The following is a 27,637-nucleotide window of genomic DNA, read 5'->3' as shown; positions in this document are numbered from 1 at the left end:
AACACACTTCAAACACCAGTCTACAAATACCATCAGAATCTAATTATTCAAAACTTACAGCCATTCATTCAATACTATTTATTGAGTAACCACTATCTTGTAGGCACTGTAGACAGAAGGAAAGAAAGATAATCACTGTCCTTAAAAATTGTCTGGCAGAGACAGACAACTGACTAAATCCAGGCCCTTGCCAGAAAATTCAGCACTATCTGTTTTCTACTCTTATTAAAAGATTAGCTGAGAGAAATCATAGGCAAAGCATTATTTGAAGGATATGCAGTCCATCTATGGATCCAGGTAGAAGAAGTCCTTGAGTTAAGCTGGATGATATCTGGGTCGTAGTATCTTTAGTCCTTGAAGAATGCCCTCACTAAGCTTCATATTAAAATTATGTTCTCTGTTCATATTGAAGAACACCACAAGAAAGTCATGTGAAACACTTTACTAACTTGCCACACAAGTATTCTACATACCATTCAGTACCATCCATGTAAAAACTACATGTAAATTTCTTTTAGAAATTAGAATTGAAATATTTCTTTCTCTCTGGTGACAACTACACAACCGTTCCTCTTTAATTCTGGCTGCTTCCAAGTGGCGCTAGTGGTAAAGAACCCGCCTGCCAATGCAGGAGATGCAAGAGACGAAGGTTCGATCCCTGAGTAGGGAAGATCCCCTGGAGAAGGGCATGGCAACCCACTCCAGTATTCATTCTTGGAGAATCCCCACAGACAGAGGAGCCGAGCGGGCTACAGTCCACAAAGTCACAAAGAGTCGGACATGACTAAAGCTACTTAGCATGCAAATCACTTACAAAGCTAAATACGACCTCAACTGTATCAACTATGTAGACCCTTTCAGCCTGGACATTTGTATACTTTCCCATCCCTAACTCAACTGGTCTTAACAGGTATTTTTATTTTTCCTATGCTGGAATCTCTGGTTATTTATACTTTACCATCAGTTTATTACATCTGTTTTGGCCATAAGTTGTCTCCATGTCTAAAATGTGGTCAGTTATGAAGAAAATTAAACATGAGAAAGAGTGACAAGAAAACAGTTACAATAGTACTGCTGTGCTGTGCGAAGTCGCTTCAGTCCGGCTCTTTGCGGCCCTGTGGACCGTAGTTTACCAGGCTCCTCTTTCCATGGGATTCTCCAGGCAAGAATACTGGAATGGGTTTTCTTCCAGGGGATCTTCCCAAACCAGGGTTCGAAACCATGTCTCTTATATCTCCTGCATTGGGAGGCTGGGTTCTTTAGCGGCACCCCAATAGTACTGCTAGACACATGCACTGACTGCTTTCACAGCTTGAATGAAACCCCTAATGAAGGCAGCGAGGGTCACAGAAAACATCCTGAAAGAGCTCATATCTGAGCTGAACACCAAAAGATAGACTAAGCGTTACTTAAAAAGATTTGAGGGTGAGGAAATATTGCAGGCAGGAAGTAAAAGCACAGAGATAAGAGAGAGCTGAGTATATTCAGGGAACTGCACGTGCTTTGCTTTTGCCAGAACACGGGGTATTCTGGTGAGCGCTGAGACATGGCACAGAGGAGGAACTTCGGATATCCTGCTAAGGACTTTGAACTCTGGCCTGAAAAACATGATTAGAAATATTATAACAGTAAGGAATTTACTGTAATAATCCAGGGAAGAAAAGATGACCCTTACAAACTGATGTCCCTGTCAGTTTCCAGACACATCAGACATCTTTAATTAGTAAAATAATCCCTTAAACTAATTAGAAAAGAATACAAATTCTACCCTCACCCTCTCCCCAACAACATTAACCTTTACAACATCACTTGGAAAAGTGGGGTCATTCACCAATAGGTATGAGAGGAACATGTCAATGTTCTTTGGACAAAAATGGAAGAATCCTCATTTCCAGATTCCCCTTCTCCTTTGCATCTGATATTATCTGGACTTACAAGCAGTGATGATAAGAAAAACTAAGGAACTCTGAGAGCTATGCATCTCACTCAGGACAGACAAGAAGCCGTTACGATTTGATGTCTCCAATCGTTCCGATCACAGTCTCTAAAACAGAAGTGAAACTCTTCAGTGTCTCTGCCCCTGCCTCGCTTTGTTTCACTGAGATCTGCATTTGCACGTTCGCAGGCTCCAGCAGCAGTTCTGTTAGGAACAGACAGCCCGTGTCGTCCTGAGCACTGAGGTAGGCTTTCCATGGCTGAGTCCCAGCCCGGCTCATGGCGATGGTCTGGATGTTCACGACTTGCAGCGCCATCTGCAGGGTGTCAGGATGGACTGCTCCCTGCCACGGGAACGCCTGCTGATGAGTAACTTTGAGGCTCAGCCAAGTTTTCTCAAAACACTCCGCAGTAAGCTGGTGATTGGGGATGAGCATGAGGGCTCCGGAATCAGGGAGTTCCTGGACCCTCTCCCTGTTCTCTGCGGGAATCAGCGGTCCTACAAGAGTCAGAAAGCTTGTTTAAGAGATGCTCTCAGTCTGCTGGAACTACATTTTTAACTCTAGATTTCCAAAAGTACACAATGTGATTTTTATCTTTGGAGAAATGGCTTAAATAACCAATGGCAAATTTTCTTGTTCACAAAGACGAAATTCAAGCAACAATCTGAAGTTTAGCTGGGGTACTTTACTCTCTACCATAAAGATTTTCCATAACAAGACAGAAAATAAGGATGATTTTTACCTGATGTGGGAAAGGCTGCAGTGTTAGGAAGCTCTGGGCCATGATGTTCTACTCCCTGGCATTTAGAGATGGTTGCCCAGCGGGCTTTGCCATAGACTGGCACCAAAGTGTTGAAGTCCAAAGCCCAGCTGTTCACAGGTCTTTCTGCCTGATCCTCCAAAAGTCTGAGGGAAGGGTCAGATTTAGGGCTACACAGGATCTGCTTTACTTCATTGATGCCCGCTAAGAGGAGGCGATAATAGAAGAGACCTCGATCTCGTACTGCCATGTCCTTTTCTTCCTCTGAGGTAAGATAAAAGATTGAGTTAATTAAAAATAAAAACATTCTTTCTATCCCTGTGCCCACCAGAATAGGAGGGAGGAAACCCTAGAAAATGTTGACATTTTCTCCTTGGGTCCCAGACACAGCTCATCAAACAATGAAAGCTGTGAGAACCTCTATGACTGACAGTGAAAGTGTTAGTCGTTCAGTTGTGTCTGACTCTTTGTGATCACAGGGACTGTAGTTCACGAGGCTCTCTGCCCATGGAATTCTCCAGGCAAGAATACTGGGGTGAGTTGCCATTCCCTTCTCTGGGGGATCTTTCCAACCCAGGGATCAAACCCGGGTCTCCTGCATTGCAGGCAGATTCTTTATCATCTGAGCCACCAGGAGGTATACACAACTGGCCATGGCAAGTACCATTTCCTCTCAAGGGCCTACCTATGCAGTAGTGTAACAAGCGGCCTAGCATGTCCTGGCACTCAGCTGGACGAGAGAGGAAGAGGCGCAGCACAGCTGTGAGCAGCTCCATCTTGACAGCTGGGAACATCTCTGACTTCACATTCTCTATGAAGTCTTCCAACACATAAGGAGCATTGGGGATTCTCTTCCCATGGACACCGAGTAACCAGATAAGTGCCTGCTTCCCCTAGGGAATTAGGGAGTAAGAACAGATGCTTAACATTTGGCTGTCCAAAACATAGGCGAGAGCAGACGGCAGACAGCAGAAGGTTTTGCTTCTCCCCTAGAGTTAGCTAAAAAAGTATATTTTATTTGCTTCAACTTGCATTTATTGATCTCTACCCACTACTAAACTCTCTACAACAAATAGGAATGAAATTCTACCACAAAAAAAGGAGACTTATGACTCTCATGCCTATGTTGTTTAAGCAATAAAGATTCCTCAGTTTTGGGGCTTCGGCCCCAATTTGGGGTTTCACACTCCAGTGAAAGTCACTGGAAGATTTCCCTAAGTTACTCCATTAAAGTGGTGATTAACCTAGAGTGCACGTCAGAATCGCCTGCGAGGCTTCTTGAAAGTGTATGTGTCCAGGGTTCCCACTTGTGAATATTTGAGTAGACCTGGGATGAAGCCTAAACATTTATAGAAAGTCCACAAATGACTCTGATTTTCCTGCCAGCTGAAAACCCTATGGTCTAAATCTCTCACTCAAAATAATGAATATGTTACACGACAATAATGGTATCAAAATATTTGTAAGGAAACCATAGTTAAATCCTAATGTTTGCATAATTTATATCCCGCCTACACCCAAAAGAGAATCTGAGGTGGCAATTGATTCTAGGAATTCCCACTTCAGACACTGGAGAGAAAGAATAATTAGATTCCATTTCAGAGAGCAGGTCCCAAGCACTTCCCCTTGACCTAGAAGTAAAGGAGAATCATAGTCTACCTCACTATCTTGAATGTTCTCCTCACAGCCGGGCAGGGCCTGACACACAGCTTCCGTGCATTGAGGACACAACCATACCAGGTCTCGGAAAGTCTGCACCACCGCTGCAGCACAGCTCAGGACACAAGAGCATAGGATTAGCGCCTCCGCGTGGGAAGGAATCTTAGAAAAGGAACATAGTCAGGCTGCGGGAATGTCTGCAAAACGGGTGTTGGAGGGGGTGGTCGGTGATTATCTGAGAAAAGTCTGGCATGGGCAACGATTTCTTAAATGAATGTTGCTCTTCTCAGATTGCCATGAGGATACAAGAATTAATGTATGCAAAGGCACTTGGTAAACTGGAAGGCCATTACACAAATGTGGGGGAGTGCTGCTGTTGAATGATGCTCTGAAGACAGTAGAAATGGAGACGCTGGGGCTATGGTGAAGCCCTAAGGACCCAAGCAAGGTGCCAAGTTGTAAAACATAAGAGGACACACAGAGGTAGCACCTGCATGAACCTGAGACTGAGTGACTCTCTATGTACATTATATATATATATATATATATATATATATATATATTCATATATTCTTTTCTCGTAAGGCTTTTTTTTTTTTTAGCTGTGCTGGGTCTTCGTTGCTGTGCAGGCTTTTTCTAGTTGTGGTAAGTGGGGGCTACTCTCTAGTTGCAGTGCATGGGCTTCTCATTGCGGTGGCTTTTCTTGTTGCAGGGCACAGGCTCTAGGCGCACAGGCTTCAGTAGTTGTGGCGCACCAGCTTAGCTGCCCCGCTGCATGTGGAATCTTCTCAGACCAGGGACTAAATCCGTGTCCCTTGCATTGGCAGGTGGATTCTTAAACACCAGACCAGCAGGGAAGGCCTCCATTCTGGCTTATCACAGGATATTGAATATAGATCCCCGTGCTGTAGAGTAGGACCTTGTTGTTTATCCATGCTCTATATTATAGTGAGTGCCTCTTTAAATGTCTGTATCCTTGGCACCTTGTTTATATCATTCTAGTCCCAGGTCTGGCAGCCACTGCTCACAGTTGCTGCTGTAAAGCAAAAAGAGGGACAAAGGTGGGGAAATGACAAGCAAGGTCATCTTTAGCACCCTTCATTAGCTATACAACAGCCTTGAAGATTCATGGCAACCGGAAGACTCCCTGCCCTGTTAGGTCTATATGCTCCTCTGGTGGCAACTGATGACGTAAAGAAAAGCTTAAACCTCTCATATTCAACAACAAACATATTCTGAGAAACCATCACAAGCCAGGAAATTGGTCCCCCCTCAAAACACACAGAAAAATCCTAGAATGGTAGCTATTACCCGTGGTAATGTGCTCTTGTCGAAGCCCCAGCAACTCTGTTAGAATCTGCACACACTGATCGGTGTAGGTCCTGGCAATGCCACCTACAGAGGAAGGAAAGCAGAAAAAGTGTTAAGTCAAATATTAGCACCTTATTCTAAAACAATTTCCTACCAACCAAAAACAAGAGGACCGGAAACACCTAAAAAAAAAACAAACCAACCCTTGCTTGATGAAATAAGAATTTAAGGGAACTTAGGTAAAAATGAATTCCCTGTTGAACAAGGTTGAAAACTTTCAGAGTATTTATGTGGCCGCCAGTTTGCTGCAGCACACCCGCACAGGAGTATTCCTGCTGGGGACACTTGACAGCGGCCTCCGGATGGCAGGATTTCTACTCCCCTCGTTGTTTCCTCTTCTCTGTCCCTAAAAATAGCCATACTTTATTCTATCTAGGAGAGTTCCTTCTCCTCCTTCCCTGAAGTCCTCCAAAACTGAGCTCCCCAGCTGCTTTCACGTTGTGGCTCACTCTAGCTCTTTAGATTCCAGACACGGTAGTGTGAAAAGGTCTGTAGGCCTTAGGTTTTACTCCATGTTGATCTATGCAGCACAATACGGAGTAGCCCAGAGTAGAAGCCCAATAAATGATTGTTGAATGACATAGGACTTTGAGTCAGGAAAGCTGGGTTTCAGTCCCAGTTCAGGAACTATATAAACTTTGGGCAATTTAAGAACCTTTTTGTGCCCGAGTTGCTTCATCTAGAAAACGAAGTTAATAACCACTTGTCCACTTTTCTTGACTGTCTCACAAGACTATGGGAAGATGATATACAGAAAAGCATTTTTGGTAAGGTACAACAAAAGGCAATATAAATTGTGTTGGACTTCCCAGATGGTCCAACAGTGGATGGGAATCTGCCTGCCAATGCAGGGGACACAGGTTCGATCCCTGTTCCAGGAAGATCCCACATGCCACGGGGCAGCTAAGCCCGGGAGCCTCAACTACCCAGCCAGTGCACCAGAGCCCAAGAGCTACAGCTAGGGAAGCCAGTGCACCTAGAGTCCATGCTCCACAACAATAGAAGCCACACAATGAGAAGCCTGTGTACCACAACAAAGAGTAGTCCCCGCTCTCCTCAACTAAAGAAAGCCTGAGAGCAGCAGCTAAGACCCAGCGCAACCCAAAATAAATAAATACATGTTTTTTAAATTCAATTAATCAATCATGTTATAGTTTGAATCACCTGTAGTCTATATCCTAGAAAGACATGGCAACACCGGTGTTGACCAAAAGAGCCTTCCTCCTCCACTTATTCATAGTCACTGACCCAATTTTTTGGTGCTAAATACTTTCCCTTGAAGCAAGACTCATTCCCTTTTGCTCTCTGTGGTTCCCCAGCTCTCTAGCTGTTTGGTGTAGGCTCTCATGAAGGAAAAGCAGCAGACACCTACCAATGGCGAAGATGGCGGCCTGCGCGAAGTCGGCGGACACGTCGGTGCAGTACCCTCGAAGCTCCTCCAAAACCTGCTGCACATTCTCGTCGTTCACCAGTTCACAAAGCACCTCCACCTTCTGGAGCTTGATGTAGTGGGGCTCCGAATAGGAGCAGAAAAACTTCTTGTAGTGGCCGCTGAAGTGACCCGGCAAGCTGTGCAGGATCTGGCGCACATGGCAGAGGGCAGCAAAGCAGAGCTCTCGGCTCTCGGAAGAACAGGCGGCCAGCAGAGGGCCCTTGACTTGCATGAGCACGTCGGTCTGCACGTGGGGGAATTTTTTGGCCAAGATCAGAAAGAGTTTGGTGGCTCCCATCACCACTCCTGGGCTGCTGCTCTTGAGAAAACTGTCCAACAGATTGAGAATGTCAAACAGCTCCTCCTCACTTCGGGGTTGGTAGCGGAGCAGAAAGTTCAAGACTTCAGCCTGGCCCCACTGGTCCAGTTTTGACATTCTACCCCCAAAAGAAAACAAATGGGCTATGTTAGCAACAAAATTAGGACTACCTCCATGCGATTTCTCTGTTACTAGTCATTTGCACATCACAATAAGGGTAGAATTCTTAAAAATAGGTTGTACCATAATCGAATTATTCTTTTTACATATTACTTAAAGTTTATACAAAGTCTTTAAATAACAAGATGAGTTCACAGTACAAATGCATACTCATCTAAGGCCAAAGACATGATTGCTATACCCTAGACCCAGACTCTCTACATTGTAAGATAGTATGTGTGAATGGCTTAGTTTCGGGGACATAATGACTGCAGGGGACAGAACCTATCCCTGAAGGATCTTTCTGCCATCTCTCTATATTATCAAAAGAAACTAAGACAAAAAAAAAAAAAAAACAAACCATAAAACTTACAATGAAACATGAGGTAGTTAATGGTTACAGTTAACTTTTTTCTACTGCTCTACAGAAGTTGTTCAAGAACCTCTCCTTCATTCAATACATCAACAAGATCCCACTATGATGCAGAGATGCAGATCTGATCATGATAAAAAGAGAACAGAGGCATCCAAACCGATTTAAGAGATGGTGGGCGATGGGCTTATTGATGACAACACCTCCTTCCTGTTTCAGAATTTCCTCTAGAGACCTCAGGCAGTTCACAACCACAATTGGATCCTGGTCGCGCAGCAAACTATATAATTCATTTACCAGGGCACCATCTACAAAAGAATAAAAATCTCATATAAACAAAAGCTTCAGAATCACGAGAATAGAGCCAGAATGATAGTTCTAGGCAGACAAAGCTGAACTTCTCTGCTCTTACACAAAAGTAACAAAGGCAGTAACAATGTACAAGGTTAAAAATTGCCATTTCCAGACTATCCTAAGTAGTTGATGCAAAGAATTTCACCTGAACCCCAAAGAAAGGACTTCTTTAATCTCAGAAAATACCAAGCCTTGCATCCTACTTAAAAGAGACACCTAGGGTGGAAGGGAAGTTCAAGAGGGAGAGGATATATGAATATTTCTGGATGATTCACATTGTTCCATGGCAGAAACCAACACAACATGTAAAGCAATTATCCTCCAAATAAAAATAAATTTAAGAAGTAAAATGAAATTTTAAAAAAGGGACATCCAGTAGAGCCACATTATTATTTTCTACCAAAACGACATAATCTTTTTACAAAGTCATATAATGGAAGCACAAATAAATACTGATCATGATAGATTACATTGAAACTTACCCACTTCGGAGTCTCCATGGAGATTATGCATCTTGGCACAGCCAAGGACTGCTACCCTCCTGACATATGAAGCCTTGTCCCGCAGACCATTGAGAATTGGTTGTTGGATATATTCCTGCACACCAGGCATCCTAAGCAACACAGTCTGGAGTCAGCCAGATCCTAAAGGACTAGTGTTGACATAATTTAGCCCCTATTCACTTAACAGAGGGTTTAGTAGATGTTTGAATATGCATTGGTCAGATTCTTCTCAACAAACTCAAGAAAGCTGCTGCCAAACTTAAAAAGCCTCACTTGACTTTTCATGTGGATAATGCTGCACAGGCAAGTTAAAATACACACACATGTAGAAATCTTTAACCATCTCACTGAGAGTAAAGTAGGAAAAAATCCCTTAATAAAATCATCTATATAGTTTTTTATATCAAAGTAGTGACTGACAACCTGAGTTCAGGTTACAACCATGTTTTCCCCAGTACTAAGGAGCTCAAATAAATTGTCACCATTAAAAATCTGCCTGTGACCACATGAACTCATCAGCCACTGACATGCAGGAAGGGAAGAGAGTGCTCACCTGAGGCTACACATGCTCCGTAATGCCAGCCCTCGCACCATTGGGTTGGGGTCCGAACAGTCTTTGCACAGTGTATTGATGGCCAGGAGAGCCAGATCTGGTTTCAAGGGAGCGTAGGTACACATGTAGAGATAAACTAACTTCTTCTGAACAATATCTACAGTGGCACTAGCTTTCACCATTTCCATGAAAACACCAGACATGTCCACCCCTTGAGTCATGTGCCTGAAACCAACACACACAGCAGGGAAAAGTAAAAAACATATTCCCCAACTCATCACCAACAACCTACAGAAAGCCTTTTATTTATACATGTCCTGGATGGCCAACTAGATTGTGACCTTTAGAGGGAAGCAACCAGGTCTACCTTTTCTATCATATCACACAAAACTTAACACGGCCTGCAATAAACGTTCTTCTATTCACTCAACAAACACTTAACAGAATTCCTAAGTATTGATACATTCCAACAGCATTCAGCTTTTACATTCCAGGGATAAGTTCTGGGGACATAATCTGAGGAAGGCATGTTCTCAGATCTGAAGGAACTCAAATCTACCAAGCAGGCAGACAAGGACACCTCTAATTACAGAATGACTGATAAGTATTACAACAGAAGGAACAGATAAGGTGCAATGGGTATCTAACACTGCCAAGAAGTAATACTTGAGCCAAATTAGCAGGAGCTCCAGGGAAGTCTAGTAGATAGGTAATGATACATACTGTAAGGCATGTGGACATGAGCAAGAATGGTATGTTCTTTTGACAGTCTGAAGGTAGTTAACAGGGTGTTCCTTGGATGTTATGGTAAGAAATTTGGACTTGATTCTGTAAAATCACAGTCTGTGAAACTGTGATCTCCTATAGGAATTTGAGGGGATGTCTGTTCAAAATGCAGATTCCTGGGTTCCATCCCACCTACTGAAATCAGAATTCCTGGATTGAATGAAATTTTTACATTTTCTTAAAAAGCATTAAAGAAGCATTAAAATTTTAAAAAGCATTCTTAAAAACTTCTGTGCATGCTAAAGTTTGTGATACAAAGTTTGCCACAGGCAAGAGGTATATTGTCAAATTCATATATTGGAAAATCACTCTAACTGAAATGGGAGCAAGATGACCTAATACTCTGCTGTTGTTTTAGTCACTCAAGATGACCTGATACTTTGTTGCTCTTTAGTTGCTAAGTCATATCCGACTCTTTTTGCAGCCTCATGGACTGTAGCCTGCCAGGCTCCTCTGTCCATAGGATTTTCCAAGCAAGAATCCTGGAATCGGTTGCCATTTCCTTCTCTAGGGGATCTTCCTGACCCAGGTATGGAACTGGAGTCTCTTGCATTGGCAGCGGATTCTTTACCACTGAGTCAGCAGGGAAGCCCTGACCTACTCTTAAACTACTGTAATTCTTTTTTATAAAGAAACCAGAACAGCAGTGCCGATTTTTTAAAAAGAGGATGGATATTTAGAACCATAAATCCATACCACCTGACTTGAGCAGTGAAGATCAGGTGTCATCAAGACTGATTCCCACACTTGGTCAGCTGGGTGGTGACATTTATCAACACAATACAAGCAGAAGAGCAGGTCTGGGAAGGTGGAGGGAAGAAAGCAGGTGCTATTTTGCATGTCTTTGAAGACTTATCCAGGCAGAAATACCAAGCAAGCAACAGGATGTGTGAGTCTGAGGATAAAAAAGGACGTCTGTACTAGATATAGATCAGCAGTACAAGGTCAAGATATGGATGAAACCACCCAGCTGAGTAAAAGAAGCAAAAACAGTACAACTGCCATGCATGAAAGTTCATTAATTCTTTCTGCGCAGCCATGGGGAGAGAGGCCTGCTGGGGATGGCAATGGGGAAATTAGGGCGTTAGGTGATACCTAATCACTCGCTGGATGACACTCCGATAGCGCAGCCTATCAGCCTGAATGTGAGGATTACACAGAGCTTTCTTCAGCTCCTTCACCACGTCCTCGGAGCCAAGGTACGGCATCTTCTCCAACAGTCACGGGGCAGTTCCCACAGATCCCTAGGGAACTCGGGCTCCTTCTAGCCCTGATGTGGGGACCTGGGTAAAGGAAATGTCAGTCAGTGAAGGGAAAACAGGCGCGATCTTGCCCCAGCCTTGTCTTCCCCAAGGCCCGCAACCAGGACCTAGCATACTCAACTTCAACCCTCTTGCTTCCGGGAGAGGCCCACCCGAGACTTTGCGGTTCTATCCCCGGACCTGCAGGCTGGTTCGTTCGCTCCGCCCACAGAACTCTGCCCAACCTCTAGGTCCTCGGCCTGATTTCCAGCCCCGCAGCCAACTGTCCGTGAACCCCTCCCTCTCCGGTTCCAGCCTTTCTTGCGCCTCCACGCGGTTGCCATCACCTAGAGGCCCAATCAAGCTCTCTGCGGAAGTCCCGCCTCCTCCAGAGGGACCGCGTAGAGCGGCTGCCAATCACCCTCTCCCAGGGAGCGCCGAGCGCAGCCAGGATCCCGACCTTTGGGTGCCCTTCCCCCAACCTCTCACCTCCCGGCGCAGCCGCGCGGCTCCCTCTGGTGGAGCTGCTGCGGGCAATCGGAAGTTGGCTACTTCGGCCTGTCTCCGCCCAGCAGCGCGCGCTTTGAGTGCCGGGCTTTGGCCCCTGGTCCTGCGCGTCCGGGGGAGTGGCGCTCAGTTGGGCGCCTTCTGCGGTTTGAGATTCCACCCAAACTCCTACCAGCAAGGTCACTTCCTTCTTTCTGCCCAGTCTAGCCATTCATTCCCTCAGTGGGCTGGCTTTTCCTTACGGTCTCTAGCCCTGTTCTTGCCCGAGCATGTTTTTTTTCAGGGCGGCATGGTAGGAGCCTCACACAGGAACTCTGTTCCCATAAAGAACCCACTGGTGACTCGAACCCCGCCACCATGAATGGGGTCTTGATCCCTCATACGCCCATCGCGGTGGACTTTTGGAGCTTGCGCCGGGCTGGCTCCGCCCGACTCTTCTTCCTGACTCACATGCATTCGGACCACACCGTGGGTCTGACTAGCACCTGGACCCGGCCCCTCTACTGCTCCCCAATCACGGCTTACCTCTTGCACCGTCACCTACAGGTATGGGGGGTTGGAGTCGGCCTAGGAGAATTAGTCCTGGCATCTGGGTGGGGCCTTCCGATCTGTCAGTCTTGGAGTCATAGAGTTGTGGCCTGGAGAACTGATTTTTACCAAAGCGACAGTTTTGGGGAACCCAGAAATGCATATTAAACCCAGAACAAGAGTGGTTTCCAACTGGCCGGCTTGGGATGTTTCAGCGATAAAACTGGGGAGGACTTCTAGGCCTGTCAAGGAAACTGTTCCTACCTCTTCACATAAGCTAGGCCAGTGTTTTCCCATCTTGGCTCCTAAGAATACATCTAATGTTCTGAGTAAATAGATTCTTCAGTGCCTCCCTCCTCCCGCATTTGAATCAGTAGACATAGATGATGCAGGTCCTGGAAATCTGGCTGGAATTTTTTTTAACAGTCACCCCCCAAGGGCTTCCCTGGTGATTCAGACGGTGAAGAATCCGCCTGCAATTCGGGAGACATGGGTCGGATCCTGGGGTCGGGAAAATCCCCTGGAGAAGGGCGTGGCAACACACTCCAGTATTCTTGCCTGGATAATTCCATGGACAGAGGAACCTAGTGGGCTACAGTCCATGGGGTGGCAAAGAGTTGGCCATGACTGAGTGACTAAGCACAGCACTCCAAGGGATTATTATGGTTTGGAAAGTTGAAGAGTGGTTAAGTAGACTTGCTTTCTGGACTCTTAATTTAGCCTTTTAGGAAGGATGGGGTAGAGAGAGGGAGGAGGAAGAGAGGACTGTGATCCCTATCACAGCTTCTGATCCAGGGAGGTATCAGGGAGGGGCGTCTGTGTTTCCTGGGATGACCTGCTGTTTCTTCAGGTGTCTAAGCAGTGGATCCGAGCCCTGGAGGTTGGTGAGAGCCATGTCCTGCCTCTAGATGAAGCTGGACGAGAGACCATGACGGTCACCCTCTTGGACGCCAATCACTGCCCGGGCTCTGTCATGTTTCTCTTTGAAGGATACTTTGGAACCATCCTCTACACAGGTGGGCTTCCAGAGGGCTCCTTCCCACTTGCCCAGCCTAGACACTACTTTTTTTTTTTTTTTTTGACCAAGCCTCATGGTTTTCAAGATCCTAGTTCCCCAACCTGGGATTGAACCAGTCCTGCCAGCAGTGAAGCACTGAATCCTAACCACTGGACTGCCAGGAAATTTCCAACATTACTTTTCTTGAGTAGCCTTGACTCATAGTAGAAGCCTGGAGGCCTCCTAGCTTCGTGTCACATGAGCAGAATGATCCTTTCTCAATTGATTTTTCATTCTTTAAGGGTACAGACTTTGCAAAGAGTACTGAAAATGCAGAAGCACGATGGAGACATTTCCACAAAGAAACTCTGCTACATTAGATCACTGCTAGACTTTTCCAAGGTGCTAGGTTTTTTCCAAGATGCCAGTAGGCAAATGCCCATCTGCTGTTGGAATTGGGAGAAGCTTGTCTTCTATGCTTTTGTCTCTGACTATGCCTCCCATATTTTTTCTCCAGGTGATTTTCGGTATACACCATCTATGCTGAAGGAGCCAGCCCTAAGACTGGGGAAACAGATTCATACCTTATACCTAGACAATACCAATTGCAACCCAGACCTGGTTCTTCCTTCCCAAGAAGAAGCTGCCCGCCAGATTGTTGAACTCATTCGAAAGCACCCACAACATAACATAAAAATTGGTGAGGGTTTTCCTTTTTCTCTCACTCATGGAACTAGGGAATCTAGGTTCTTTGGGGGTTCTCACATCTTTCATGTCTTTGTGCAGATCTCCTTTTCTCCATGAAATCTGCCCTGACCTTACTATTTAAAAATACATCACTGCTCCCACATTCCCAACCTCAGATCCCCTAAGTCAATTCAAATTTTTCATTTTTTCATGGCACTCAACTTCCCACATACTTCATGTTTTCCTGTACTATTGCTTATTGTTGATTGCCTATCCCCATTTCTGCTACACACGCATTTATTCCTTGAGAGTATGGTTGGAGGTGGGAAGAAGTCTTACGTGTTTGTGGAACAGAGAAGAAGCCGTGTGACAGGCGCATAGTGGTTGAGGAGGCTGGAAAGGCAGGAGGGACTGAAGTGCCTGTAAGCCATTTTGCACTTGATCCTAAATGCAACCATTGCTCTTAGGTCAAAAAGCTATTGAAGGGTTTTAAGTAGGAGAGGGACACTATTGCAGTAATCACCTTATAATATATTCCATAGTTTACGTATTTATTGTATTTAGTTCTTATTATCTGTCTCCCCCTACTAGAATGGAAATTTCACAATGAACAGGCTCTTTGTTTCACTTAACGGATATATGCCAGATGCCTAGATTAATGCCTGATAGAGGAATTTGATAAATATTTGTTAGAAAGTGAATGCAGTTTATCAGAATGTAGATGCTCAAGTGAGTGTTATGCTTACAATTAGATACATTGAAATCACAGCTGTCTGCTTGTGATTTTGTAGTTCTACGAGAGTACAAAACATTTGGGGATTCTTGGAATTGCCTTTTGAGATAGTTTATGAAAATCAGTTTTTATTTTTTTAAATATAATAGATTTAATTCCAAATACCTTTTTTAAAAATTTTTAATTTATTTAGCTGTGATGGGTCTTAGCTGTGGCATGTGGGATCTAGTTCCCTGACTAGGGATTGAACCCAGGCCCCCTACATTGGGAGCATGGAGTCTTAGCCACTGGACCACCAGAGAAGCCAAATGACTTTTTTGATTGTTTCCAAAATTGTAATAAATCCACAAAAGGAAGAAGATTTGCCATCATGATGAATATTTTAAAAGGATATGCCCCAACTCTGAAAGGAGTTTCAAAATAGGCTTAAACAGAGGCATTGAAAACAAATTATATACCTTCCAGAGTGACACCAAATTGATGGAGAGATATTCTCTTTCAGGATTGCTTGACTTCATGAAGAGATACCAGTCCTAAGTCTTCTTGGAGTTTTTAACACAGAATTTTCCTAGAGGAGCATAGCTGGCTAGGAGGGTAATACAGAAGGGCTTGATTAATTTTTCAAATATACAATAAGCCCATACTATGTGTCAAATATTCTGATAGGCAGTGGGAATAGAAAAATGAATAAAATATGAGGGCTTAAAGTCTAGTAGTAAAGGGCCTAGAATGGGTTCTTTTTAAAAAGGGTGAGGGGGGATAGGGAGAGAGAAATCAGCTGCATTTGTGCCCAAAGAGTGAGATTTTGAACCATGATGAGGAATAAAGTAGATATAAAGGAAATACAGATTCTTTAAAGGAGGTCACAATCTGACTGTAGACTTTTCTCCTGTATCTGTTACCATAAGCATTATCCAAATTCAGGCCTCCGTTTCTTTCTCTCTGAGTACTATTTGGACCTTCTAACTGATTGTTGTTTGGTTTCACAGTGCTAAACACTTGGTAGGTGCGTTCCTTTGCTGAACTGAATGAATGAGTGGATTCTGTGTTAAATTTCTCCCTACCCCCTTCTCCATATGTGCTCAGTCCCATCCCACCCTCTGTGACTCCATGGACTGTAGCCTGCCAGGCTCCTCTGTCCATGGGATTCTCCAGGTAGGAATACTGGAATGGGTTGCCATTTCCTCCTCCAGGGGATTTTCCCAACTGCCTGCATCTCCTAGATTGGCAGGTGGACTCTTTACCACTGAGCCACCTGGGAAGCCCCATCCTCCATATACCTAGCTCACATGCACCTCCTTCCTGATATACAAACAGGGGATAGTCCCATTAATTTTGTGTATTTTTATTAAACACTTTGTTGACTTATTAGGATTCCCCCATAGCTTCATTAAGGAGGGAACCCACTCCAGTATTCTTACCTGGAGAATCCTCCATGGCCAGAGGAGCCTGATGAACTCCAGTCCTTGGGGTCGCAAAGAGTCGGACACAACTGGGTGACTAAGCACGTAGCTTCATTGTGGCTTCCCTGGTGGCTCAGTGGTAAAGAATCCGCCTGCCAGTGCAGGAGACACGGGTTCAGCCCCTGTGTCAGGAAGATCCCCTGGAGGAGGAAATGGCTACCCATCTCAGGATTCTTGCCTGGGATATCCCATGGGCAGAGGAGCCTGGCGGGCTACAGTCCCTGAGGTGTTACAGAAGAGCTGGATGTGATTTAGCAACTGAACAGCAACTACAGTAACATAGCCTCACTGTCTTCCTTTGTTAGTTTCCCCAATCTCTTTAACATTATTCAGGACTCTACAGCCTGGGAAAAGAGTCGCTGCTGGAGCGGCTGGCCCTGGAGTTTCAGACCTGGGTGGTCCTGAGTCCTCGGCGCCTGGAGTTGGTACAGCTGCTGGGCCTGGCAGATGTGTTTACAGTGGAGGAGAAGGCTGGCCGCATCCATGCTGTGGACCACATGGAGATCTGCCATTCCGCCATGCTGCGTTGGAACCAGACCCACCCTACCATCGCCATCCTCCCCACCAGCCGGAAGATCTACCGCTCCCACCCGAATATCCACGTCATCCCTTACTCTGACCACTCCTCCTACTTGGAGCTCCGTGTCTTTGTCGCAGCCCTGAAGCCTTGCCAGGTGGTCCCCATTGTCCGGCGACAGCCCTGTAGGGACTACTTTCAGGACAGCTTGAGCCCCAGCCTCTCTGTGCCCCTGATTCCAGACTCTGTACGTCAATACATGAGTTCCTCCTCCAGAAATCCAAGTTTTCTCTGGCCATTTTTAGAAAGGAAGCTCAAGAGGCTGAGAACCCAGGGTGTCGTGTTTGAATCCCTTGAGGAAGACGCTGATCACTCTCAAGCTGACAGGGACTCGAAAACCAAGAATGAGAACCTGGCTGGGAAGCTTGAGAAGCAGCCATCCCACCATCCTTTGCAGATCAAGAAGCCGTCGTTCCCAGGTGTCTGCAGCCGAGAATGGGAGGGGGCAGTCCTTTCCTCTGAGTCCCAGAAGATGGTGACTGTATTAACTACCCCTTCTGGTTTTCCTGTCCACTTAAGGTCTACAAATGAGAAATTTCTTTCTCCGAAAACTGGGGAGGAAATTGGTGTAGGGTCCTACTTGGTACCCGTGGGAGACAGTGTGGCCTCAGCAGCCACAGAGAACCAGAGAGCCTGGATGGGCCAGGATTCTCCCCTGTCTCCCGGCAGTGAGGCTGCCCCTCTTCTGACTCCTGAGCTCAGGGGCCTGGCACTCAAATACCTTCTGACTCCAGTGGACTTTATCCAGACAGGATTTTCTCCCAGGATCTTCGACCAGCAAGTGGAAAAATACCATAAACTCTTGAGTACAGATGGGAGAGTACAGAATGACAACCTTGTTTGATCCAACTCTGCACTTTTTTTTTTTTTAAACTCATCAAGAGTTGTTTATTTTCAAAGTTAGCTCTCTTTGTATTTCCACCACTAAGAAATGGGCAGTGCCACAGCCCTACTGTACTTTTGAAGATAGTGGCAGATGGCTTATTTGGGGCCTTACTTTTCTGTGTTACAGGCCCACCCTTTAACAACACTTCTCAAGGTGTGTTCATTGGACTCCTGGTGCTTATGGAATCCTTAGTTCTCTAATTGACTTGGTGTTTAAGAAACACTTTCCATTCTAATACCTTTACAGTATTTGTGAGCACTTAAATGTTTTGAGAAGTCCTATAGGAACTTAATCTATTTAACTTTGTTTAGCCCAGTATTTCTGTAACCTTTGTGAATATGTAGTCCTCTTTTGTGACTGCAGAGAGAGATGAAGGGTCTTTTCAGAAAGGACCAGTTTATTCCCACTGTTTTGCATGTCATGTGTCATTCCCCATGTTGCCTTCTGTCTCTTCCTAGATGAAAGCCCCTAGGTAGTTCTGTTCTTTAATTCAGGAACTGTGGAACAGGAAGATAGAGTGGTGACCCAGGCAGCATGCTCCAGTCCTGAATGTCACTGACCCCATCTAAGTCACTTCCTGGGTCTGCCCCAGGGAGGGAACAGGAAGTGATGAATGTCCTTAGAAAAGTGGAGAAAAATTCCACCTCTCCTCCATGAGAGTTTGCAGTTAGTGTCCCTGCGGACCTACCTGGAAGAGAGCCAGCTGGGGGTTCTGGACGCCCCTCACCAAGGCAGTACCTGGAACTCAGCCGACAATTAGGCTGAGGGTTAGAATGGGCCTCCCAGCCACCTGGAGGTCCCGACTGTTTGGCAAAATAAGGTTACAGAGATCAAATATGCTGCCAGGTAGTCCTGATTGGTCACATAGCTGGGATCCTTGCTGTCCCCCCCTTCCACTCTGTATCTCCCCTCCCCCATCCTCAGGTTGAGAGCCAGAGGACACAGCCTGTTGGTTTTAGTATCCAGGGCAGAGACCAAGAAGCCAGCTGGTGGAAGGGGTGGGGGTGTGACGTTCTGCCCTGTCCTTCTGCTCACAGCCTGACAAAATGCCAAACCAATAAGCAGGACAGCAGACACCATGGTCTCAGAGGGTGCAGGCATGTGGAGCCGGACACATGGATAAAAACTGTTTCACAGTGGAGCTCAAACCTTCCCAATGAAGAGGCCTGTGTTTCTTTTCCAGGGGGCAGGAAATTGTCTACTTCTGGAGGAAGATATGAAGAGTTTAGAAAGCAAAATAAGGCCTTTCTCTAGGGCAAGCTGTCCACAGTTGTTTTGTCAGTGACCTTCACTGCAACCCTCCCGTGGGCCTGCTAGGAACCATACTGGTGAGGCATGTGGGGCAGCAGGGGACATGGGCACTGTCCTGGGCGTGAGTCCAAGGCACCTGGGCAAGTAGAGATTCCAGGCTTCCATAACGGAGCCTCAGTTTCTCATCTGTAAACCAGCCATGGAGATGCTTTTGTGTGTGTGCTCAGTCGTGTCTGACTCTGCAACCCCATAGACTGTGGCACCTGTCCATGGGATTTCCCAGGCAAGAATACTGCAGTGGGTTGCCATTTCTGTCTCCAGGGGATCTTCCTCACCCAGGGATCGAACCCACATCTCTCATGCATTGACAGGTGGGTTCTTTACCACTAGGGCTACCTGACCTCTCCTGACTGCTATGGAGCTTAGATAGTTGGTCACATTCCTAGCTCAGTGCCTTCCACATGATGGGTATTTGAAATATTGGTTCTCTTAGCCTCTGGTTCTTAAAAAAAATTATTCTCTGATAAAATAAACTGGAAGTCATAAAATATAAAGAAAGAAGTCAAACTTCTTCCATGTGGATCAATTGTCTTCTAGTCTTTTTCTGTGTGTGCAAATATATTAAATGTACAATTTTTTCCAAATTGGGGTAATACTGTATATAGTTTTATATCCTGCATTTCACTTTATTAATATCCTAAGCACTTTCTCATACAAAATGTCATTTTAATAGTTTTATAATACCCTATTATGGGTATACCTTAATTAAACTATTTGTTTTATTTATCATTTTGTGTGCTCTTTTTTCCACAGTTATACATATTGCAATGAATATCCTTATGCATATATCATGGCATTTGTGTTTATTTTCTTGGAGTAAATTTGCTGGAAGTGGGATAACAGTTTTAAGGTTTTTTAATTTAGTTTATTGAAGTATAGTTGATTTTCAATGTTGTGTGAACTTCTGCTGTACAGCAAAGTGATTCAGTTATACATATATATACATATAATGGAAAAGAATATTTTCATATTTTTTATTACAGGATATTGAGTGTAGTTCCCAGTGCTGTACAGTAGGACCTTGCTGTTGATCCATTCTCTATATAGTAGTTTGCATCTGCTAATCCCAGCAGTTTTAAGTTCTTGATGCAAATGGTGCCTAGTTGCCCTCCAGGAAGTTTCCTTATTACCTTTTCTGCAGAAGAGGATAGCAGTAAAATACTATGAAAGGGCTTCCCTGGTGGCTCAGTGGTAAAGAATCCACCTGCCAGTGCAGGAGATGAGGGTTTGATCCCTGCTCCAGGAAGATCCCACACGCCACAGAGCAGCTAAGCAACTCGGGAGCCTGTGCTCGAGAGCCCGGCAGCCCCAACAACTGAGGCTGTGTGCTGCCACTGTTGAAGCCTGTGGACCCTAGAGCCCGTGCTCCACAACAAGAGAAGCCACTGCAGTGAGAAGCCTGCACACAACTAGAGAAAAGCCCATAGGCAGCAATGAAGACCCAGCACAGCCAAAAATAAAATTTAAAAATGCCACGAAGACTCATTAAGTTCAAATGATGTTATTAGAATGGTAGATGTCAACACGTGGAAAATCATCTTCTGTACTTAATAAATATTTACTAAACTATGTGGGCAAGGTTTAGACTTCATCTGGGAGCCTCTAGCTGTCTCACTTCTGTGCTATGCAAAGGTGGCTGGGAGAGATAAGGTAGTCTTCCGTACAAGGGCCCCCAGATGGGAGTTATCTTCTAGCAGCGAGGACACTTGTCCACTCTTGGCACATGCTGTGTCACACGTATTCCTTGAAGCGGGATCTATATGAATTCAGATGGTGGGGGGAGGGTGAGAAGCGAAGGGCTTTGAGAAATGTAGCTGTCGGTAGCATGTCTGTGTATTAACAATGAGAAGATTCCATACTATTCTAAATCAAATTTTCTGGCTTATAATAGAGATTGGCAGTTGTATTATTTGATTTCTCAACACTCTCAAACAAAAATGCTTCAATGCATGTATCTTTAAGAAGCCAATTTATTTTTAGAATATAAGGATGACCCCATTGATCTGTGAAGCTCTTGCAATTAAGCTTCAAGTTACTGGGAGAAAGAAAGTTCCCTAGAGATCAATTAGTTATTTGCTTCATGATCTGTGGGAAAACTTGTACTTTTCCACAAGGAGACTGACAGTGATTTAAGTCCCTTTAGGGAAGAAAATCTGCCTGACTGGCCTTGGGCAACCATCTCTTACATGTGACCCAGACTGCCCTTTGTGGTAGGAAATAGAAGATAAGTGAGTCTGCTTGTTCAAGAAAAGGGATTTAGATCTGGGTTCTCTATCTCAAGTCCACTCCTAAGGAGACAGTTCCCTCTGCATTCTTGGAGTGGTTCATAAGTAGGAGAAATTCCATCTGGAGGTCCATGTACACATTTTAAAAAATTGTTTTATTGAAGTATAGTTGATTTTTATAAAGTATTAATTTTTACTGTACAGCAAAGTGATTCAGTTATACATACATACATTCTTTTTCGTATTCTTTTCCATTGTGGTTTATCAAAGGATATTGAATATAGTTCCCTGTATGTGCATGAATTTTCAATGCAATAACTGGTGAGTAGCCCTTGGTCTGTTACCTGCTTCCCACCTCCCACCCTCCCTAAGCACCACCACCACAAGCTGTTTTGTCTTGAGTTCTTGGCACTTCCCCCTTTTTCTTCTGTAGGATATCCCATCTACATCACTAGAAAATGATTCTGCTTGCCTTTATATAATATTTGTGTCTACAACTGCCCATGGGGGATTCTCATCCTCAGAATGTTGTCTTTTTTTTTTTCCCAGATGAGTTATTTATTTTTGGCTGTGCTAGGTCTTCGTTGCTGGGCTTTCTCAGAGTGGGCTTTCTCTGGTTGTAGCGAACAGGGGCTAATCTTTGCTGTGGTGCATGGGCTTCTCGTTGCAGTGGCTTCTGTTGGGGCCGAGTACAGGCTCTGGGGTATGTGGGCTTCCGTAGTTGTGGCGCATAGGCTCAGTTGCCCAGAGACATGTGGTATCTTCCTAGACCAGGGATCGAGTCCGTGTTCCCTGCATTGGCAGGCAGATTCTCAACCACTAGGCCACCAAGGAAGCCCCAAGCTTGTCTTTATTTTGGTCACAGTGCTTTTATTTAGATACCCTTCCACCTTGACTGTCTCATTCCTAGGTAACTTTCTCTTTGAACACCTCCTCGACCCACCAGATCACAGAAAGCTCCCAGAATCTTGGACTTGGTTCTTTTCCTAAACAGAAAGCTTACCGAATCATCTTTCAATCACACAAAACTTCTGGCTCACCTTGGGTTAGTTTTTCCCTTGCAATATTTACATAATCAAAACACCCTTGGGACTTCCCTGATGGTCCAATGATTAGGAATCCACCTGCCAATGCCAGGGACACAGGTTCAATTCCTGGTCTGGGAAGATTCCACACGTCGTGGGGGGAACTAAGCCCCTACACCACAACTACTGAGACCTCATGCTGCAACTACCAAAGCCCCCGCGCCTCGAGCCTGCGCTTCGCAGTGAGAAGCCACTGCAATGAGAAGCCCAAGCACCGCAACTGAAGAGTAGCCCTCACACAGCAGTGAAGACCCAGCACTGTGAAAAATTTTAAAAAACAAGCAAGCTACTGCATTAGGGCTATCTAACCAGTCCTGACTCCTCTCATCAATTTTTAGTAACTTTGGGGAGTGAGGGATGAAGTTCATCCCTAGTGCTACAGTCCCATCCTTAATGTGCTCTCTGAAAGGTGTGCTTTTGAGAAGCGAAGAAGATTGGGTCAAGCCCACTCCCCCTACTAACCAGACTCTAGAAACAAAGCATGAGGGTGAAACCAGACTCCTGCTGCTAAAAGGTCTGAGCATCCAGTTCCTAAACTGGAACCAGGGGTTTCCCTGCCAACCAGCAATGCTAACACCAGCTGGGTGTCCTACAATTCAACTCAGGTCTGAGACTGTCTACTTGGAGATAGCATCAGATCTAACAGATTAAGGCTTCAGTCTCACAAGACTGTCCCCTCACCACCTGAGATGCCCGTTGCAAGTCCAGGTCATCATCTGTGCTTCTGAGTGACCACAATAGATTGGAGGTTTCAATGATCCCCTCTTTGCATTTGACTGGTTTGCTAGAGCAATGCACAGAACTCAGAGAAATACTTTACTCACTAGATCATCAGTTTATTATAAGAGGATATAACTCAGGAACAGCCAGGTGGAAGCAATGCACAGGGCAAGGTATGTGGGAAGGGCTGGGAGCTTCCATGCTTTCTGAGTGCTGCTTCCCCAACACCTCCACCTGTTCTGTTCCTCCTTCAGAACGCTATCTCCACCCTGGATGATATCAACATTCTGGTGTCTCAGTCTCTGACCTCGTCATCTCCAAAGACCTCATTTCCCTCTACCTTACCACCCTGTCGTTACCAGAAGTTATACTACATTTGAAATCTCAAATTTAAACCCTCTTTTCTCCAGCTGACTTGCTCAAGCATCTTCATTGCCAATGTTTCACTGTTCATGAGCCCTCTCATCTTCACTTCCTTCCTTGACTGAACTGTATCCTACAGTCCATCTTTATAATATCACTCCCTTTCTCTCTCTCACTCAACCTTACCTTGGAAAACTCCAGTTCTGGATAAACCGTAATATCCATTTATTCTTTGCCTGTACCGGAGCAGCTAGATGTTCCTGGAGAAATCATTCAATCAGACTGTCTGGTTTCATCTTAAAATTGTGATTTCAAACATCAGAATGGCCTTCCATACTGCTAAGCAATCCTATTACATGTCCCTAGTAAGCTTGGTTTCATATTCTTCCTTTCTCATTGCTTTCCCCTCCCACCTGCATCTCAGTAAATCCTGTTGACTCTACCTGTATCCTGAATCTTCCTTTCACCATCTTAACCTCTACTACCCTTGTCCAAGCAAACTTTGTCTCTTGTGCAAGTTCTTCAATAGCCTCCTAAATGTTCTCTCTGCTTCCAATACTGTCCCCCTTCTCTCCAAATACAGAGTCCCCATGATAGCCATGATATAAGTCATAGCATGTTATTTCTCTGCTCAAATCCTCCAATGGCTTTCCAGCTCACTCAGAATAAAAACCAAAGTTCTCCTGGTGGTCTGCATGGCCCCTATGATTTCCAGATTGCCTCATCTACTCCTCCTCTGCCACCCTTCACTTACTCTGCTCCAGGCATGCTGACCTCCTTGCAGCTACTCCAATCTACCCTGTAGACAATCACTTCTTCCCTCTCCCCACCATCTTTTCCACCCACATGGCTCCCTTACCTACTTCAAGGTTTTGCTTAATGAGGCTATTCTTGACCATCTTATTTAAAATTGCAACCACCTTGCCCACCACTCCCTCTTTCCTTGCCTTGCATTTTCTCCACAGAGCACTTTCCATATGATATCATTTATCTATTGAGGTTAGTGTTTGCCTCATGGACTAGAATGTAAACTCTAGGATTCCTTTTTTCTTTTTGATTGTTTTGTTCACTGTTTTATTCCTGCTGTCTAGAACACATACCAGGTTCTTAATGATAAACATTGGGTGAATGAATAAATGAATTAATCTGGAGGAATGGATGCATCACACATCCTTTAGGCAATCCTCCTTCAATAAACACTATTTCTCTCCAAGAGGGAATAAAGCAGAGTTCAAAGCCCTCCAGGAGCTGACCACTATTGAATGCTTAAGTTTGGCAGATACAGTATAAATATTATCTCTATATTAACTTGCAACTATCCCAGTGAGAAAACTAGTGCCCATAAATCTCTTCATTCATTTGTTCATTAAACAAATATTTAATGAATGCCTATGTGCCAGGCAAGTTTTCTAGACACTGGGGATATGAAATAGTGACCAAGACAGAAAAAGTCCTACCCACATGGAACTTCAACATTCTAAAGGAGAGAGGCAGTATGCATAAATAAATATCAAATGGTAATACGTGTTAAGAAGAAAATAAGACTGGAACTTCCCTGGTGGTCCAGTGGCTAAGATTCCATGCTCCCAAAGCAGGGGGCCCGGATTTGATCCCTGGTCAGGGAACTAGATCTCATGTGTCGCCAACTATGAGTCTGCATGCTACAACTAAAGATCCCACATGCCACAACTAAGACTGGCACAGCCAAATAAACTGATAAATAAATAATAAAAAGAAAAATAAATAAAAAATTTTTTAAAAGAAGAGGAAGAAGAAGATATTAATACTGATTTAATGGATGTGGGGAGCAGTTCAGATAAAGGTCAAGGAAGTATCCCAGTGGGAATGACACTTCAAGACCTGAGAGATGAAAAGGAGCCGGCCAGGTGAAGATCTGGGGGCAGCATCAGCACCAAAACCAGGCGATGGCCATGAGCTCTGTGCCCAAGGAACATCAGCAAGAGCTGTGCAAGTGGAGGAGAAGAGGAGATGGGATCGGAGGCAGAGGGAGGAGTCAGATCCGACGTGACCCACAGAGTGAGAAGCTTGGGTTTTAGCCTAAGTGTTGTGGAAAGTGCTTTGGTGTACTGGGGTGGTATGATCTGATACATAGTTTTGAAAGCAACAGATGGAGAATGGGGCAAGAATGAAGCAAGAATGCCAGTCAGGAAGCTTTTGCAGCTGTGAGAGATACTGGTGTTTTTGCATTGTGTTTGGATAAAAATCAGAGTTACCTCTTTAGCACAAGCAACTGAAGGGAGAGAGAGACGTCCCTTTCCTTCTACCAGAGCTTTCACAAGGGAAAAGTATATCTATACCCAAAGACATTATATAGATAAACATATTTGAAGGAAATGAAGAAAGGAAGAAGAAAAAAAAAGATTTATCTACAAGTAAATAATTGAAATATTTTATGAATCAACATTATTTCCTGTAATAGACATGTTTTAGAACTATGTACTTAAGAGGAAAAAACATGTTTTACTTGCTTTGGAGTCAACACAAGCCTTGGGGTTAGAGGTTACACTTCCTGAGAGACTAGAACTTTTCAGTAAACAAAAATGAATTTATCAGAGAGTACTTATTTTTTTGATTATTTAAATTATTATGAAATTTTATAGCAAATAACATTAGTCCTGACCTTTGAATAGCTGCATCTTCTAGGAGAGATCTATAAGATACAGTAGAAGACACAGCATTATCATATTTGGTCTGATTTAATCTTTTCTGTTTAATTCACCGAGTAGTGATATTTTATCTCCTTATAGAAATGCACCTGAATGAGCAAGGCAATTTTGGTTCATGAAAGAGCAGTCTCTTTCTGCAAGGCTCTTAGTTAGTACATACATAATTAAAACCTGCACTTTTAAATCAAGATGGGACTGACAAATCCATATTTGTTATTATTCTATATTCTACTTCTCAGAGAGTTTCTGATTTTGTAGACAGTTGTCAGTAGAGATGAATGGTAGTGGATTTCAGGATATTTTTTGAAAGTAACATTGAAGAAATTTTCCAATGGACAGAATGAGGGAGGTACAGAAAAGGTATTATTACCATCTCCATTTTAAGGATGAGATAAGTGAGGCTCATGAGCAGACCCACTATCATGCCCTCGTAACTAGAAGAGTTAGGACTCCTAGTGACATTAAGCTCCAAAGTCCATGCTTTTTGTTTATACTGGACATTCTGGGAGCACTGAGGTTGGTCAGGCAGAAGCCCTATTTCACATCAGAAAATTTACCCTCTATGCTTACCCTCTATGATAGGGTAGCTCCCCGGCCCCAACCAGAGAGAACCACTTGCTAATCACTTGATGACAACTTACAGATTTTATACAAATGAGTTTCCAAAAGCAATAATAGAAAAAAAATCAGTTAAATGCATGGCCAAAGGTGAAGACTGCTATTTTGAAGTTTCTTAAACTCTATTCTATAGTTTACTGAATTCTGATGCTTTGAGTACCATGAATAAACACTCAGTAATTTACTCAGCAAAATAGCTATTATTACCAACCACATATCAGGAATTGTGTTAGGCAAGGGATACTTCATTAAGGTCTCTTTGATTTCAGAGTTTGTAGGAATTGCAAAATGATAGAGCATAAACAATAATCAGTTATTAAATTTTGAGGTCCTGTCCTGATTTATTGCCCTCTCCCTTGTGGGTCTCTGTGTGCATTCTTAAAGCATGTTTTGGCTTTTGCTTAGAACTGATGATAGGGAATGACGTATGGAATGAAGGTGAGAAAAGCTCACGCATGTAACAGTTGGTCAAAGAAAAGGAGAGAAGCTAGGAAATGATGGAGGCATGATAATGAGAAATGATGCTGATCCAGGTAAAGGGAGAGAAAAGCACTATCCCTTGGTTTTACTGAATAAAGATCTAGTACTTGAAGAAAGTGAGAGACAGGATGATGGTTACGTGTGGGTAAGGGAGGAAACAGAAATGAAACCTCAAACCCTCCTTCCCTCATAATTGTTGTCTAAGTGGTTAAGGCATTTGCTCTTCTCCCAGAAGAGTCTCTGGGTTGACCCTTGAAAATCAGAAAAATTAGGGGTGAAGTCTTTTACCCATTATTTCTAAATCCTGCAAACTTCCATCCTCC

General features: G+C 44.2%; 2 protein-coding genes across 7 annotated transcripts; one reads left to right on the top strand and one right to left on the bottom strand.

Annotated features, from left to right (window-relative positions):
• Positions 1-21: 21 nt before the first annotated feature.
• AP4B1 (adaptor related protein complex 4 subunit beta 1) lies at positions 22-11,905 on the bottom strand. Of its 6 annotated transcripts, none has more exons than XM_043460179.1 (11): positions 11,795-11,905; positions 11,302-11,489; positions 9,421-9,645; positions 8,847-8,977; positions 8,171-8,318; positions 7,100-7,596; positions 5,668-5,751; positions 4,357-4,460; positions 3,383-3,590; positions 2,680-2,961; positions 22-2,434 (listed from the first exon to the last, which is right to left on the bottom strand). In XM_043460179.1, exons 2-11 carry the CDS (start codon positions 11,412-11,414, stop codon positions 2,007-2,009), a joined length of 2,220 nt encoding a protein of 739 aa, XP_043316114.1. In that variant the 5' UTR covers positions 11,415-11,489; positions 11,795-11,905; the 3' UTR covers positions 22-2,006. The 6 variants fall into 6 exon arrangements, with proteins under 6 accessions (XP_043316114.1, XP_043316109.1, XP_043316108.1 ...); XM_043460174.1 differs by having other exon boundaries at positions 11,693-11,807; XM_043460173.1 differs by lacking the exon at positions 11,795-11,905 and adding an exon at positions 11,649-11,786.
• Positions 11,906-11,995: 90 nt separating this feature from the next.
• Positions 11,996-19,859, top strand: DCLRE1B (DNA cross-link repair 1B). Its single transcript, XM_043460180.1, has 4 exons — positions 11,996-12,500; positions 13,333-13,498; positions 13,997-14,179; positions 16,696-19,859. Exons 1-4 carry the CDS (start codon positions 12,312-12,314, stop codon positions 17,781-17,783), a joined length of 1,626 nt encoding a protein of 541 aa, XP_043316115.1. The 5' UTR covers positions 11,996-12,311; the 3' UTR covers positions 17,784-19,859.
• The last annotated feature ends 7,778 nt before the right edge of the window (positions 19,860-27,637 follow it).

Source organism: Cervus canadensis, chromosome 2 (assembly GCF_019320065.1).
Source record: "Cervus canadensis isolate Bull #8, Minnesota chromosome 2, ASM1932006v1, whole genome shotgun sequence".
Taxonomy (NCBI): domain Eukaryota; kingdom Metazoa; phylum Chordata; class Mammalia; order Artiodactyla; family Cervidae; genus Cervus; species Cervus canadensis.
Note: the sequence above shows the minus strand (reverse complement) of the source record. Positions and strands in the feature narration are given on the sequence as shown.